At 32.7% G+C, this 13311-nt stretch overlaps 1 protein-coding gene and 1 long non-coding RNA gene across 17 annotated transcripts; one reads left to right on the top strand and one right to left on the bottom strand.

The window, feature by feature from the left end:
- The first annotated feature begins 712 nt into the window (after positions 1 to 712).
- Positions 713 to 6204, top strand: LOC145071186 (uncharacterized). 15 transcript variants are annotated; one of them, XR_013690290.1, is made up of 10 exons: positions 722 to 990; positions 1243 to 1308; positions 1598 to 1733; positions 2193 to 2258; positions 2342 to 2397; positions 2488 to 2599; positions 4326 to 4389; positions 4693 to 4757; positions 5380 to 5444; positions 5769 to 6204. It is a non-coding gene; the product is annotated as an uncharacterized LOC145071186 (long non-coding RNA). The 15 variants fall into 15 exon arrangements; XR_013690284.1 differs by having other exon boundaries at positions 714 to 990; positions 1598 to 2258; XR_013690283.1 differs by having other exon boundaries at positions 715 to 990; positions 1598 to 2258; positions 2345 to 2397.
- A 1150-nt stretch (positions 6205 to 7354) lies between these two features.
- On the bottom strand, positions 7355 to 10280 carry LOC145071182 (putative late blight resistance protein homolog R1A-3). 2 transcript variants are annotated; one of them, XM_079018105.1, is made up of 2 exons: positions 9336 to 10280; positions 7355 to 9209 (listed from the first exon to the last, which is right to left on the bottom strand). In XM_079018105.1, exons 1-2 carry the CDS (start codon positions 10183 to 10185, stop codon positions 7513 to 7515), a joined length of 2547 nt encoding a protein of 848 aa, XP_078874231.1. In that variant the 5' UTR covers positions 10186 to 10280; the 3' UTR covers positions 7355 to 7512. The 2 variants fall into 2 exon arrangements, with proteins under 2 accessions (XP_078874231.1, XP_078874230.1); XM_079018104.1 differs by having other exon boundaries at positions 7355 to 10280.
- Between the last annotated feature and the right edge of the window lie 3031 nt (positions 10281 to 13311).

The following is a 13311-nucleotide window of genomic DNA, read 5'->3' as shown; positions in this document are numbered from 1 at the left end:
AGTTTCACATATTAATAAGGAAAAACAGTTTTCAAGGTATTACACTTCTCTTTTTAGTCACTGAATTATTGTGTTCTTTATGATTATTATAATAATTGGTCGATGGCTAAATGGCTATAATTATGAAATATAATAGTCTTTTGGGCATTAAGTTGACTTCATAACCAATTATGCAATTTCTTTTGAAAAAGTTTAACTTCTCTTAAATGACAAAACAATCCTTGAGATATATCACATGATGAATAATGTTTAAGAAAGATGGCCTCCAATTACCCATGAATATGTTTTACAAAACCATCCATCTTAATTTAGTACCTCGAATACTTTTTAATATTTTTAATAATGATATTATTATATTTATAATTGCATAGGGAGAGGAGCTGAAGAAGCTAATTGGTGCCCCTGCTTACATCGAGTGTAGTTCAAAAACACAGCAGGTGATATGTCATACTTATGTTCATTTCGTATGTATATTTGTCCCATGAAATTCCAATGTTTGACTATTAGTCAAAGGTCTAAATATCCTTAAAAACACTAGGGCAGTTTTGTAATCTACCTTAAGACTCTTAAGTTAAGAGTTTGGAACATAAAAGCAGTTATAATATTCGTGAGGCAAATACCAAAATTAAAGTTGCAATTTTTTCAATGTGACATCTAATTATCTAAAGATGAAAGAAGTTGCATTTTTTATGAGACGCCAATGAAACTGTTTTCAATGAAGTGGATGCAAGGGCATTTACATCTTTTTTGCATGTATGTCATACGTATGCTCATTATATAGTTTTTAATGAATTTGCTCACTTTTATTGTGTTTTGTGTTGTGTAAGTTGATATATGTAATTCTTTAGCACCAAAATTGAAGTTACCAAGCAAACAAAGTAAATCTCTGAAGTTACCATTACCCCGAGCCCTAAAATTACTAAACTGTTCATTCTGTTGCTCGCCATCACCGATCCACCACCACTATCAACGCCTTTTTTCCAGAATTTGGTACAAACTTCGTTTTCTTTGTTAAAATTTAGCATAATTCAATTCTTTAGTAGTTCAATTTAGTACGAATTTTATGGAATAACTACTGTTCGATGTTATGAGTGAACAGGATGAATTGAGCTGTTCAATATTTGTTTTTGGCTTCTTTTAGTAATTGCTTCAATTCCTCAAATTTTCAACCGTTAGTTTGAGTAAAATCGTTTTTGCTTCTTTGAAATACTATAATTTTCGTTTCTGCTTGACTATGGTTAGGTTGATCTGCACATGATAAAACTCAGAGAATTGGTGAGAAGAAGTGGAATTGAAGTTTATTAACAGGTAGTTTGTGTTATACGGTAGTCTCAAAGGGTGATTATGGATGTATGGGAAATTATTCCTGATGTAAGGACTAATATGCTAGATTAATCAGTTATCTGTACCTTCAAGCTGAAGTTCTTATGTGTGAATTTCCATTCCCTGTTTGTATATTTGCTTTCTTCTTTTGGTCTTCCACTCTTACTAACAAACACATCATAATTAGTTTCTTCATTCAATATAAATAAGTTGTCTTTGATTTGGTAGAACCTGTTTTTACTCATGATGTGTTTGATATCTTGTCATCATGCAGTTCAAGGGAGTCTCAAGGGACATGACAGTTGATCTGGCAATTCCTCCTTGTATGATAAAACAACTACTCTGCCACATCAAAGGAAGTCTAACCAATAAAAAACTCGGAGAGATTTGGCATTTTGGGCAGAGTACAAGTAAGATACCATGTCCCTCTTTTCTAATAGTCAATTCTAATTCCTAACAATTTATCTTTTGCATGCCTATGGTATTTGGTTATATTTAACTTAATAGTACTATGTCCAAATATGAGAAGTTGTCACATGTGCATTTGCTAATAACACAGTAATTATTAATTAACAACATGGAAAAGGATATAAACCACAGTTAGTAGACTAATTATTTTTGATGTTGCCCTATACTTAAATACCGATAAGGCTAACAGTTTATATTTTCATTTGGCTGTAAATGTCTTACTCTATTGTTTGAAAAGTAAGTTACTATTACTAACTTATGCTTTCTTGATGGGACCACAAATATAGATCCTCATTATTGTTCGTTGCATGTAAATTTGGATATGAATTGAACATCTAATAATCTGTTTAACAGGTAGACATTACATATTCATTATATGATCATTTTTAGATTTTGTACAGACCATTTATGAATCAGCTGTGGTCTGTTATATACCTGAGTGGACTTTCAATTTAATAATCTTCTTTGTGAGTTTTTCTGTTGCTCTCTGATTATACCTATGTAAACTTTAGAAACTAAATCTTTTAATAACTAAATCTTTCAATTAAAGCAGTGTATTTTGTGTCACACACACAATCATTATTCCCCACACATGGATTTCCGAGTGTAAGTACATTGTTGGATTTTTTTTTATTCATTTTGTCTGTTGCACTAAAGCCTCAACTTTGTTAAATAATATATTAAATTCGTTTATAGAAAATTTGGAAGGAGAAAAAACCTTTTTCAGGTGGGGGAGTTGGACGAAGATACAAAGTCACGGATGACAACTTTTGGCAATAAATATTTGAAGTGAAGCCCTTGGTTCAAGGTCAGTTGTTCTTATCGAAAATAGGTGGTTGGTCTATATACTAGAAATAAAAATTTTCATTTATTTATATACTAGGTTAAATAAGAAAAATTGGAAAGTACAATGCTATAATTGGATTATATTTTCGAAGTACAATGCCTTAATAAGAAAATTTCAAAGTAGAATACCGTAACCAAGTATTTTTTCAAACTGCATGGTGAGGTTTACTTACACAAGAAGGTTAAAGATTTAGTGTTGACTAGTTTAAGAGTATTTCCTGAATATAGAATAAATGTTAACAGGCCTAAGGACATTTTTGTCATTTTCTGTCTCTTGTCTGTTGCATCAGTATAAATAGGGGTGAGGTTAGCTTTTGATTGTTTGGGAAACTCATTTCCTCTAGAATGGGAGTTAGTTTGTAATCATTCAGCTATAATTAAGTAGTCTGTGCCCTAATTCTTGTGTTCTAAATCTAGAGTATACCACTACGATGCCTTAGTAAGAAAACATTGAAAGTACAATGCTATAAATGGGTAAATCTTTCGGAGTACAATGCCTTGATAAGAAACATCAAAAGCATAATGCTATAATTGGGTAAAACTTTCAAAGTAAAACGCCTTAATTAGCAAAAAGATCAAAGTACAATGCTATACCTGGATGGAATTTTCAAAGTAGGCCTTAATAAGAAAAAAGTCAAAGTATAAGGGCATAATTCTGTAGATTTTTGAAAATGCAATGCCTTAATAAGATAACTTTAGAAGTACAGTGCTATAAGTAGATAGATTTTTCAAATAAAAATGCCTTAATAAGAAAAAAGTTCACAGTACAATGGTATAGTGGGTTAGATTTTTCCAAAGTACATTATATTAATAAGAAAACATTGGAAGTAGAATGATATAATTGGGTGTATTTTTCTAAGTTCAATGCATGAATAAGAAACTTTTGTGAACTACAACAGTAAAATAGAAATATATGTAATTCTGTCTTTATTGATATTGTATTGGAGTAAATTACAGAAATGGTCCCTGTGCTTTCTGATTTTTACCGTGTTTAGTTCAAAGTTGTAACTTTTTTTTTCTTCCAGTTTTTGTTTTTATTTTAGGATTTTGTATCAATAGTGGTCCTTATTTTAAGGTTTTCTATCGATTTGGTTCTTATTTCAAGGTTCCGGGGACCAATGTTGATATGAAACATTGAAATGAGGACTAAAATTGAAAACTGTTATGATTTTGGCTAAACATGGTAAAAATCAGAAAGTAGAGGGATCATTTCTGTAATTTTCTCTTAATATTGCATTTATTTTTAAATTTTAAATGCAAGAAATATACAAATAGTAATGTACAACATCCCATTTTTTTGTTTCCTATTTTTGCATTGTACTTTGGAAGAATCTATGCAGTTATTGCAATATTCTCGAAATACAAAGCAACTTTTAGAATGCTGTTATAATTGGGGAGATTTTTCAAACTACAGTGCCTTAATAAAAAAAATTTAAAGTACAATGCTGTAATAGAAAGAAATGAAAGAAAGATGTTGTTTCTTGCATTTAACCCTTCTATTAGCAAAAGTACATTCGGTGTATCATTTAATTAACTTAATAGTTAATACTATTCTAAGTTTCTAACATGATAACCAACTTATTCGAAGTATTTGTTACTAAGTTGTGTGTATTCGTGAAATTAATTTTGGAAAATTTGACTAAAATAGATCATGTAATAATCTTAATGGGTTTGTTGTAATTTTGTAGTGGATTCCTGAATTGAGGCATTATGCGCCAGGTGTTCCAATCATCCTTGTTGGAACAAAGCTTGGTTAGATTCTTTTCAACCTTCATTCACTACAAAATGAATATTTGCAATTACTCTCATTTTCTTTCCAAGACTTTGTATTAAACTATCAATCAAATGACCAAAATACCCTCCAACATTTTTGTTTTTGTGATGAAGAATGGTTGCCAAAATGGGATGCTTTTCAATTTAAACATCCTAAAAATTGAACTTTTGCAATTGTTATAAAAGAGAGAAACTACAAGTCATTAGTAAATGTAGACAAGACAAGACCTCAAATGACCAAAATACCCTCCAACACTGACTAAATGCTTATATCTTTTGTAGATCTTCGAGATGATACACAGTTTTTGAGTGACCATCCTGGTGCACTTCCAATAACTATAGCTCAGGTACAATTACAAACGACTCCCATTTAAAATGATGTTTAAAAAAATATTTGAGAGCACTCAGGGAAATATAAAGAAAAAATAAATGAGGGCAAATCTGTAAAAGGTTAGGACTTGATGTGGAAAGTCTCATTTCTATGACTTTCTGTGTTCAGTGGAAAAGAAACACTCATATATAGCTTACCCAGTTAAAACTGTCTCTATTAAGTCGAAAAGAAAGAAGTAACATCCAAGTGAGCCCCTTACATGCTTTATAGCTTCACATATTAATGAGGAAAAACAGTTTTCAAGGTATTACACTTCTCTTTTTAGTCACTGAACTATTATGTTCTTTATGATTATTATAATAATTGGTCGATAGCTAAATGCCTATAATTCTGAAATATAATAGTCTTGTGGGCAATAAGTTGAATTCATAACCAATTATGCAATTTCTTTTGAAAATGTTTAACTTCTCTTAAATGACAAAACAACCCTTGAGATATATCACATGATGAATAATGTTTAAGAAAGAGGGCCTCCTTACTCATGAATATGTTTTACAAAACTATCCATCTTAATGCAGTACCTCGAATACTTTTTAATATTTTTTAATAATGATATTATTATATTTATACTTGCGTAGGGACAGGAGCTGAAGAAGCTAATTGGGCCCCTGCTTACATCGAGTGTAGTTCAAAAACACAGCAGGTGATATGTCATATTTATGCTCATTTTGAATGTATATTTGTCCCATGAAATTCCAATGTTTGACTATTAGTCAAAGGTCTAAATATCCTTAAAAACACTAGGGCAGTTTTGTAATCTACCTTAAGAGCTTGGAACATAAAAGTTGTTATAATATTCGATTGATTGTTCGTGAGGCAAATACCAAAAATAAAGTTACAATTTTTTTCATGGGACATCTAAAGATGAAAGAAGCTGCATTTTTTTATGAGACACCAATGAAACTGTTTTCAATGATGTGGATGCAAGGGCATTTACGTCTTTTTTGCACGTATATGGTTATTGCAGAACGTGAAGATGGTTTTTGACGCAGACATTAAAGTGGTTCTTCAGCCACCAAAGCAAAAGAAGAAAAAGAAGCAAAGAGGTCAAAAAGCATGCTCCATTCTGTAACTTTGTGCACAACATTTTTAGTATGAATCGAATGGAAAATGGGAAGAAAGTTTGACTTTTCGATGGTGAATGCCGAGATTATATAGTTTGACTTTTCAATGGGAAGAAAGTTTGACCTTTCAATGGTGAATGCCGAGATTATATAGTTTTTAATGAATTTGCTCACTTTTACTGTGTCTTTGTGTTGTGTAAGTTGATATATGTAATTCTTTAACACCAAATAGTTGAGACTTTGGGGACTAGTTGGGTAATGTGTAATATGGTTTTATGTAGATTGTGGAAAGATGTTGATTTTAAGAGGGTTGAAAATGAAATTACTTTTGAATGGTTAGTATATGTATTGGTTTTGTGGATCCCAATGGAACTGTAATCAGAGATTCTGTTCCATGAGATTAATGCAGACAAACCAACGGAGATGAACTCCCACATTTACTTTGTAGCTCAATTTGTTGTTCATACATGTGTAGTTGCTTATGAACCTCTTAATAAATGTTGCGAGTGCTCTAAGCTGTATTTTAGCATGCTCACATAATGCATATACTAAACATTCAAAGGGTCAGTTTTGATTTAGAAATGAATACTAATTCTCATGTTTTGTACGGGTGTCATAAAATAAACAAAACCGAATCTCGCCTAACCTAAGTAAGGCTTGGGTTACTTGGTTAGGGCTTTTCAATTTTTGGGTAATTCATTTCGGTTTTAGTTAATTTTTTAGTATTTCACATGCACCGAATAAGCAATTAGATTAATATTTACATTTGGTTGGGGTTATTCAGTTTTTGGGTTACTTTGCAATTTCTTAAATGTTAAAACATTAGTAAGTTGTAAAAACGGAAGTCGAATTTTACTTTACAAAATTTCTAGGGTGCATGTGTTTTTAATGCTAAACTAGGGTTACAACTTATCTGTATTTTGGTTTATTTCACACCCCTATTATAAATGTTTAATCGGCTAACTGAATCGTATAATCAAAACTAATTAAACCAACTTCCGTGTATTTTGGTTTATATATATCTAAAAAATCGAATAAACCGAAACACTATTAAACGGATCCAAAAACACCCGTGCCGGGTAAAAAGAGGCTATTTGGCATTGCACAAACTTAGCATTTGGTACATGAGTTGTTTGCTTTATGTTTTGAATCAAGAATTTAACTCATTTAAAAAGTGTTGAAATGAAGTTCCATTATGTGGCATCTTGTTTCTGCATATCAAAGAGTTGCATTCAATATTTAGAAAGAAAGAAAAAAAATTATCTTGCTTTGAGACCAAGTTTCTAAACACAAGAGCAAAAGTCATCCATGGTCCATATGATGGAAGGAAGAACGCAGTCAACAGTAATAAACTCACAACTAACTGAAACATTTGCTCCCAAAGGATGTTTAATTCAGATTGTTGGAGTAGATTGTTTCTTTCATACAAGACAAATAATGCCAAGTTGCCTTATTCTTTCACTACTAGCTCAGCTAAGAAAGATTTGACTAAAAACAAAGGTTCAACTAGATAAGAGAAAAAATCAAATTGAACAATACCATATTTTGGGTAAAGAATACAAACAGACACTGGACTAGGTAGCAAACAGACCAACAAGTTATGTACTAAACATTCATGGTGTCAGTTGTGACTCCGACTAAAATGTATTAATCATCATGCTTGGGCACACAAGAGGGCATTTTTTTTCCATCAACTTTGATCTTCAGTTCATAGTTTCCCGCATCATCTTGCTCCTGTCGAAATTGTCGAACGGATTCGAGAAGAGAAGCACCACAATTCTCAATGTGAATATACATAAGCGTTGAAATATCCCCTAATTCAAGGGGTATCTCTCCAAGATCAACGCATTTCAGCACCTGTAATTTTTCGAGACATGGAAAGTTGATACTTGAGGCTTCCCATTGTTTAATACTTAACTCTTCAAGTCTCAAGAATTTTAGTCGTTGAAACTGCTCCTCACCTGTTTTCCACAGGGTTCCCTCAAATCCATTGTCTTTTATTATAAGAGCCTCAAGATTAGGTAAGGATTGAACGATCGATATGTCGCTCCACGGTAGACCACACCTTACAAGTAGAAGCTCTTTCAGTGTTGAAGGGAACCTAATTATAATGTGATTCTTTCCCAAGTTTGGTTCACCTCTGACCAATTCTCCCTCAACTGATCTCCTTCTGCTGTAGCCCGACCCAGTTAACCTCAATATTTGAAGGTGATGGAGTACTTCAAAGTCATTTTCCTCGTCAGAGTAAAGAGTAGTTGTAAGATGCTTGATCCCAGGAAAACATTTCTGAAAATTATCTACCCCATCTCCCAACACCACTTTCGAAATAAATTCCAGTAGTTTCATGGGTTTTCCAATGGAAGGAAGATAAAGATCTGCTTTACAGTATAAATTCCTCAGATTTACCAAGTCTGATATGTTACTAGGTAAAACCATAGAACTAGAACTTGTTCTAACAATGAGGGTTTGAAGGTTCCATAAATTGCATATTGATGATGGAAATAATGACTGCCAAATGGCAAGGTACCTTAAGTGAACTAGTAATGCTAAACCGGGTGAAAAATAATTCAATTCACATATTTCTAGATTTAACACCCTAAGAAGTGCAAAGGAATGGAAAAACTTTGAGATATTGTGAGTTAAGGTCGTTTCCCTTTGATAGCACACAAGTGATCGAATACTTGGGGTGGGCGGATAAGACAAACTCATAATGTCGATATCTTGATTTGTAAACACACGGCGTTGCTTATATGAGGTAATTACCTCACAGAGATGATGTTTAGATGGTGGCCAGTCTATTTTCAGCAAGAATCTTTCTTCTTTTCCTTTTTCCACACATACCTGCCTCACAAGATCATGGACTTTACAACGACTGACATCACCCAATACATACCTCCTTTCTACAATTAGAAGATTTCTGTCAACTAGATCCATCAGGTAACCCTTGGCAATTTCCTCCAAGCTTCGACTTCCATCTTCTTGTATAAATCCCTCAGCCATCCATAAACAAATCAACCTTTGTGAATCAATCTGGTAGTCTTCTGAAAACCCTCCCAGACAGAGAAAGCAGTCTCTCAAGTGAAGAGGCAGATGGTCGTAACTTAATGCTATTGTTTCCAGACATCCTTTCTCGTCACTAGCAATGTATGAATGGAAACTGCAAGAAATTTTTAGCCATAAATCTTTAGTCCTTGTTTCTTTTGCTAGAACTCCTGCCATCACAACCACAGAAAGAGGCAATCCATGACAGTTTTTTGCAATTTTCTTTCCAGGATCAATCAACCATTTGGGACATTCGTCTCCTTGGAACACCTTCCCACATAGCAACTTCCAACTTTCTTCTTCTGTCAAATGTTGTAAATGATGAATGAGTCCATGTGATTTTGCATGCAAAGCAACTTCAGTGAGGCGACTAGTAAGTAGAATTCGACTTCCAGTGTTATGATCAGGGAAAAACAACTTCAACTTACCCCATGCCTCTTTACTCCAGATATCATCAACTACAATTAAAAATCTCTGACAGTATAGGCTCCTGTGCAACATTTTATGAAGCTGAGAGTCCGTTGCTTCTTCAAGCTCTAATTGATCATCTATGGATGACAGAACTTGAATCAACAGATCCCGCTTGTCATATGTCTGTGAAACAGTGACCCATCCACGGACATGAAAATGATAAACAACAAATCGATCAGTGAAGACTTTGTTAGCAAGGGTTGTCTTACCGATTCCACCCATACCAACAATAGAGACCACATCCAGATGCTTTCCATCTTCAGCAAGTTTGTCCCGTATTATCTCAACATCACGATCAAACCCCACACCGACTTTTTCTAATAATTTCTTCGATCCGAGTGAACTTCTACTGCCGGAAGTTCCAGCAGATTGCATTTTCAGTGTGTCAGTTTTCAGAGAAGAGTCCATCTTCATGTTATCGATGCTGATATTCATGGATTCCATCTTGATAGAATTGATTGATCTCATAACAACCTCAAGGTGGAGAGAGGGCTGAAAGACATCAGATCTAGGGAAATATCCGTTATTTCTACAGTGGACAGCAGATACAAAAATATCAACTATATCTTCTGCCTCTTCAGCTGCAGCTTTGAATCTTTTCTTCAGTTTTCTGACGTTTTCAAAGTCGTGTACATCTTGGTCTTCGGTATTGAAAAGGGTTTGGATCATGGAGTCAAGCTCTTCATAAAGAAGTTGGAATTGAGGCCTTTCACATATGATTGATGGGTTGTTGATAACTGGAATATCATTGCAGTACATCAGCTGCTTCAACTTTTCCATGAACATCTGGACATGTGCGTATGACATCTTGTTTCTTCCTCTCTTTAAGAACAGTTGTATTCTGTATTGAAGTTTTGAATTAAGCTAAACAGGTGAGAGGAGTTTTGCAAGTTTTGTGGATTATTCGGACCCTTTGAATTTTCGTTGTAAAAAATTGGTTGGCTCATATTTGCTGGGAATATGGGCCCACCAATCCAGACACTAAATACTAATTTTCATTTAAAAACTTTTCATGACCTAATTTTTAAATCTTTGTTTTTTTCTTCATTCCATTTCCAATAATAGTTTATACCTTTATTATGTTACATAAACTTATAAATTTAGAATATAAATAGAATCTACTACTGACTTATAACAATTTTTAATATATCTTCACAGTTGATATTAATATTGGATACTACTAGAAACATATAAATAATAAAAAAACATAAGTTTTATGTTAAAAGAGTATAAACTAAGGGGTTATTTGACAACCTCTGAATGATAGGCCGGATGATTTAGAGGCTATGAATGAATAACGAATGAAAATATATTGTTTGATTAGACCTCTAAATTGCTGTGCTAAAAATTAAAAATGATCATTTTACCTTTCTGTCCAATAAATTGTAAAGTTGACAGGATCTAAAATCTAATGATATGTAAGCATTTTTCTTCAAAAGGAAGAGAATACAAAGTTATTGCAATCAAATCAGGGTTAATATCTACTCTTTCTATAGCAAATTCACAAACAAGGATCAAACTTCCAAATCAAACCCAATCAAGCTTCGGTTAATAATCAAGATGTGGTTATCGTCATAAAAGGCAATCAACTTGTGAACATGCTTCATTTGCAATCCCTTCCATTTGGCAACCATCTCCAAAAATATAATATCTGAATAAAAAATAAAGAAATATTTTGTAAAAAAGATTGAATTTTTATGATAACTAAAAAGAGATTTGAAATCTTACATGTAGTGGTTGATGATCTTGGCATGAGATTTATTGTATCGGGCAGCTAGATGCTTTTTGGCAAATAGCATTGGCAATACCTTGACCAAGGGGACCTTATGACAAGCAAAGATTGTTAGAAATATATGAAGTTAATAATCAAGATGTGGTTATCGTCATAAAAGGCAATCAACTTGTGAACATGCTTCATTTGCAATCCCTTCCATTTGGCAACCATCTCCAAAAATATAATATCTGAATAAAAAATAAAGAAATATTTTGTAAAAAAGATTGAATTTTTATGATAACTAAAAAGAGATTTGAAATCTTACATGTAGTGGTTGATGATCTTGGCATGAGATTTATTGTATCGGGCAGCTAGATGCTTTTTGGCAAATAGCATTGGCAATACCTTGACCAAGGGGACCTTATGACAAGCAAAGATTGTTAGAAATATATGAAGTTCTGAAAGATTTTAGCATTTACATGTGACTGATTAGTAATCAATGGTAATTTCAACACCAGGGTTTCAAAGCCCTTTTCCTAGTAGAAGATACTCCAGATAATTAATCATCAAGTCACAAAGATTGAGCAAATCAAGAACATATCATGAAGCACAAATGAACCTAAAAGATTGAGCCATAAAATTGCAATTGGTTCTACTTTTTGGGTTAAATTTACTAGGGGTGAGCATAATAACCGAAAAACCGAACCATAACCAAATTAACCGATATAACCGAACCATTTTAAAAACCATTGGTTCGGTTTTAAATTTTTGTTAACTAATAACTAACGGTTCGGTTATGGTTTTATAGGTTAATCGAACCATTATTAACCGAACCGCTAACTTTATGTTTTAATATATAAAAATTATAGATTATACATAAAATAATATAGTCAAACTTATTAAGACCCATTAAAATTTCAAAATATAATTCATTAATCCTCACTTATTATGAGACGAACGAGCAATCAAACTATCAAAGACTGATCACACAAACACACAATCTTCCAATCTTGCCAATAGTTAGATTATTCACTAATGTTGTAATTCTTAATCCGCTAATTCTACAATTTGTAAACATTATTCACAATTAGTTTAATCTTCACACTCATAATCATAAATGGACGTTTCTCACACCGCTAATCCTAATCAAAGATTGTTTTGACTTTATAAACTTATTCGAAGGATTTTTTGATTTAATCACATTGAATGTATATGAGTCATTGAATTTTTTTTTCCAGATAACACATAATATAAAGTTTGGCTATTTTATTTTATAGTTTTTGATTTAATCGCATTGAACGTGTATGAATGTTTGGCTTTATTTTAATGTTAATATCAATTATCAATATATGAAATTATTAATTATTAACGTCCTTTTTTTTTAAGTTTTATATTTTTATTAAATGTTTTTTATTTTGAATGTGTCTATGTTTTATCTCACTCTGAGTATCAAAGGTATACATTTTATTAGGTTGGACGGAGTGGGTGCAGGAAAGAGGTGAGGGAAGCTTCCCTCACCTGCACACCACTCCGTGGGTGAGAGAAAGGTGGGGGGAAAAAGCTGCAATATTATATACCTACTAAATAAATATAAAAAATATATCAAAACTCATGGTTTTTAATTCCCTACAAAATGAGTATAATATATGTATGAAATATAATTAAAAAAAAAGTGAGGGAATGGCTTCCCACCCAATCCTTGATTTTAGGTGAGGGAAAGAAAAGTGAGGGAAATGAGGGTATGGCCCACAAAAAGTGAGGGAAGCTTCCCTCCCACACCCTCCGGTCTTATATTATTATAAGCTAGGTTACAAACATTGGTGTCAATGACTTTTTTGTATTCGGTTTTCATTTTTTTATGTCAATATATTTTCGCCATTAATATTATTTTGAACGTTATGGTTAACCAATATTAACAATTAACCAAAACCGTTAACAAAAAAACCATTAACCATAACCAATATTAACCATACCAAAATGCATTAACTAATCATAATGGTTATGGTTCGGTTTTGACCAATAACCGAACCAAACCGTCCCATACATACCCCTAAAATTTACTGTATTGTGATCGAAACGGTGTCTCCGACGAACCTGGCAGTTAACAGCAAAAACTAAAAGCAAAAATGGTGTCTTTCACGAGACTAAGACACTGGTGTCTTCCATAAATCAAATCAAGTAATCCACTGTTCATCCTTTTGATATTTGGTATAAATTTC

This window comes from Lactuca serriola, chromosome 8 (assembly GCF_051521515.1).
Source record: "Lactuca serriola cultivar US96UC23 chromosome 8, Lser_US96UC23_V15, whole genome shotgun sequence".
In the NCBI taxonomy this organism is placed as follows: Eukaryota; Viridiplantae; Streptophyta; class Magnoliopsida; order Asterales; family Asteraceae; genus Lactuca; species Lactuca serriola.
Note: the sequence above shows the minus strand (reverse complement) of the source record. Positions and strands in the feature narration are given on the sequence as shown.

Excerpts from the sequence above, each read along its gene's own strand:
- LOC145071182 (XM_079018104.1), bottom strand. The coding sequence starts at position 10,185 with ATGTCATACGCACATGTCCAGATGTTCATGGAAAAGTTGAAGCAGCTG.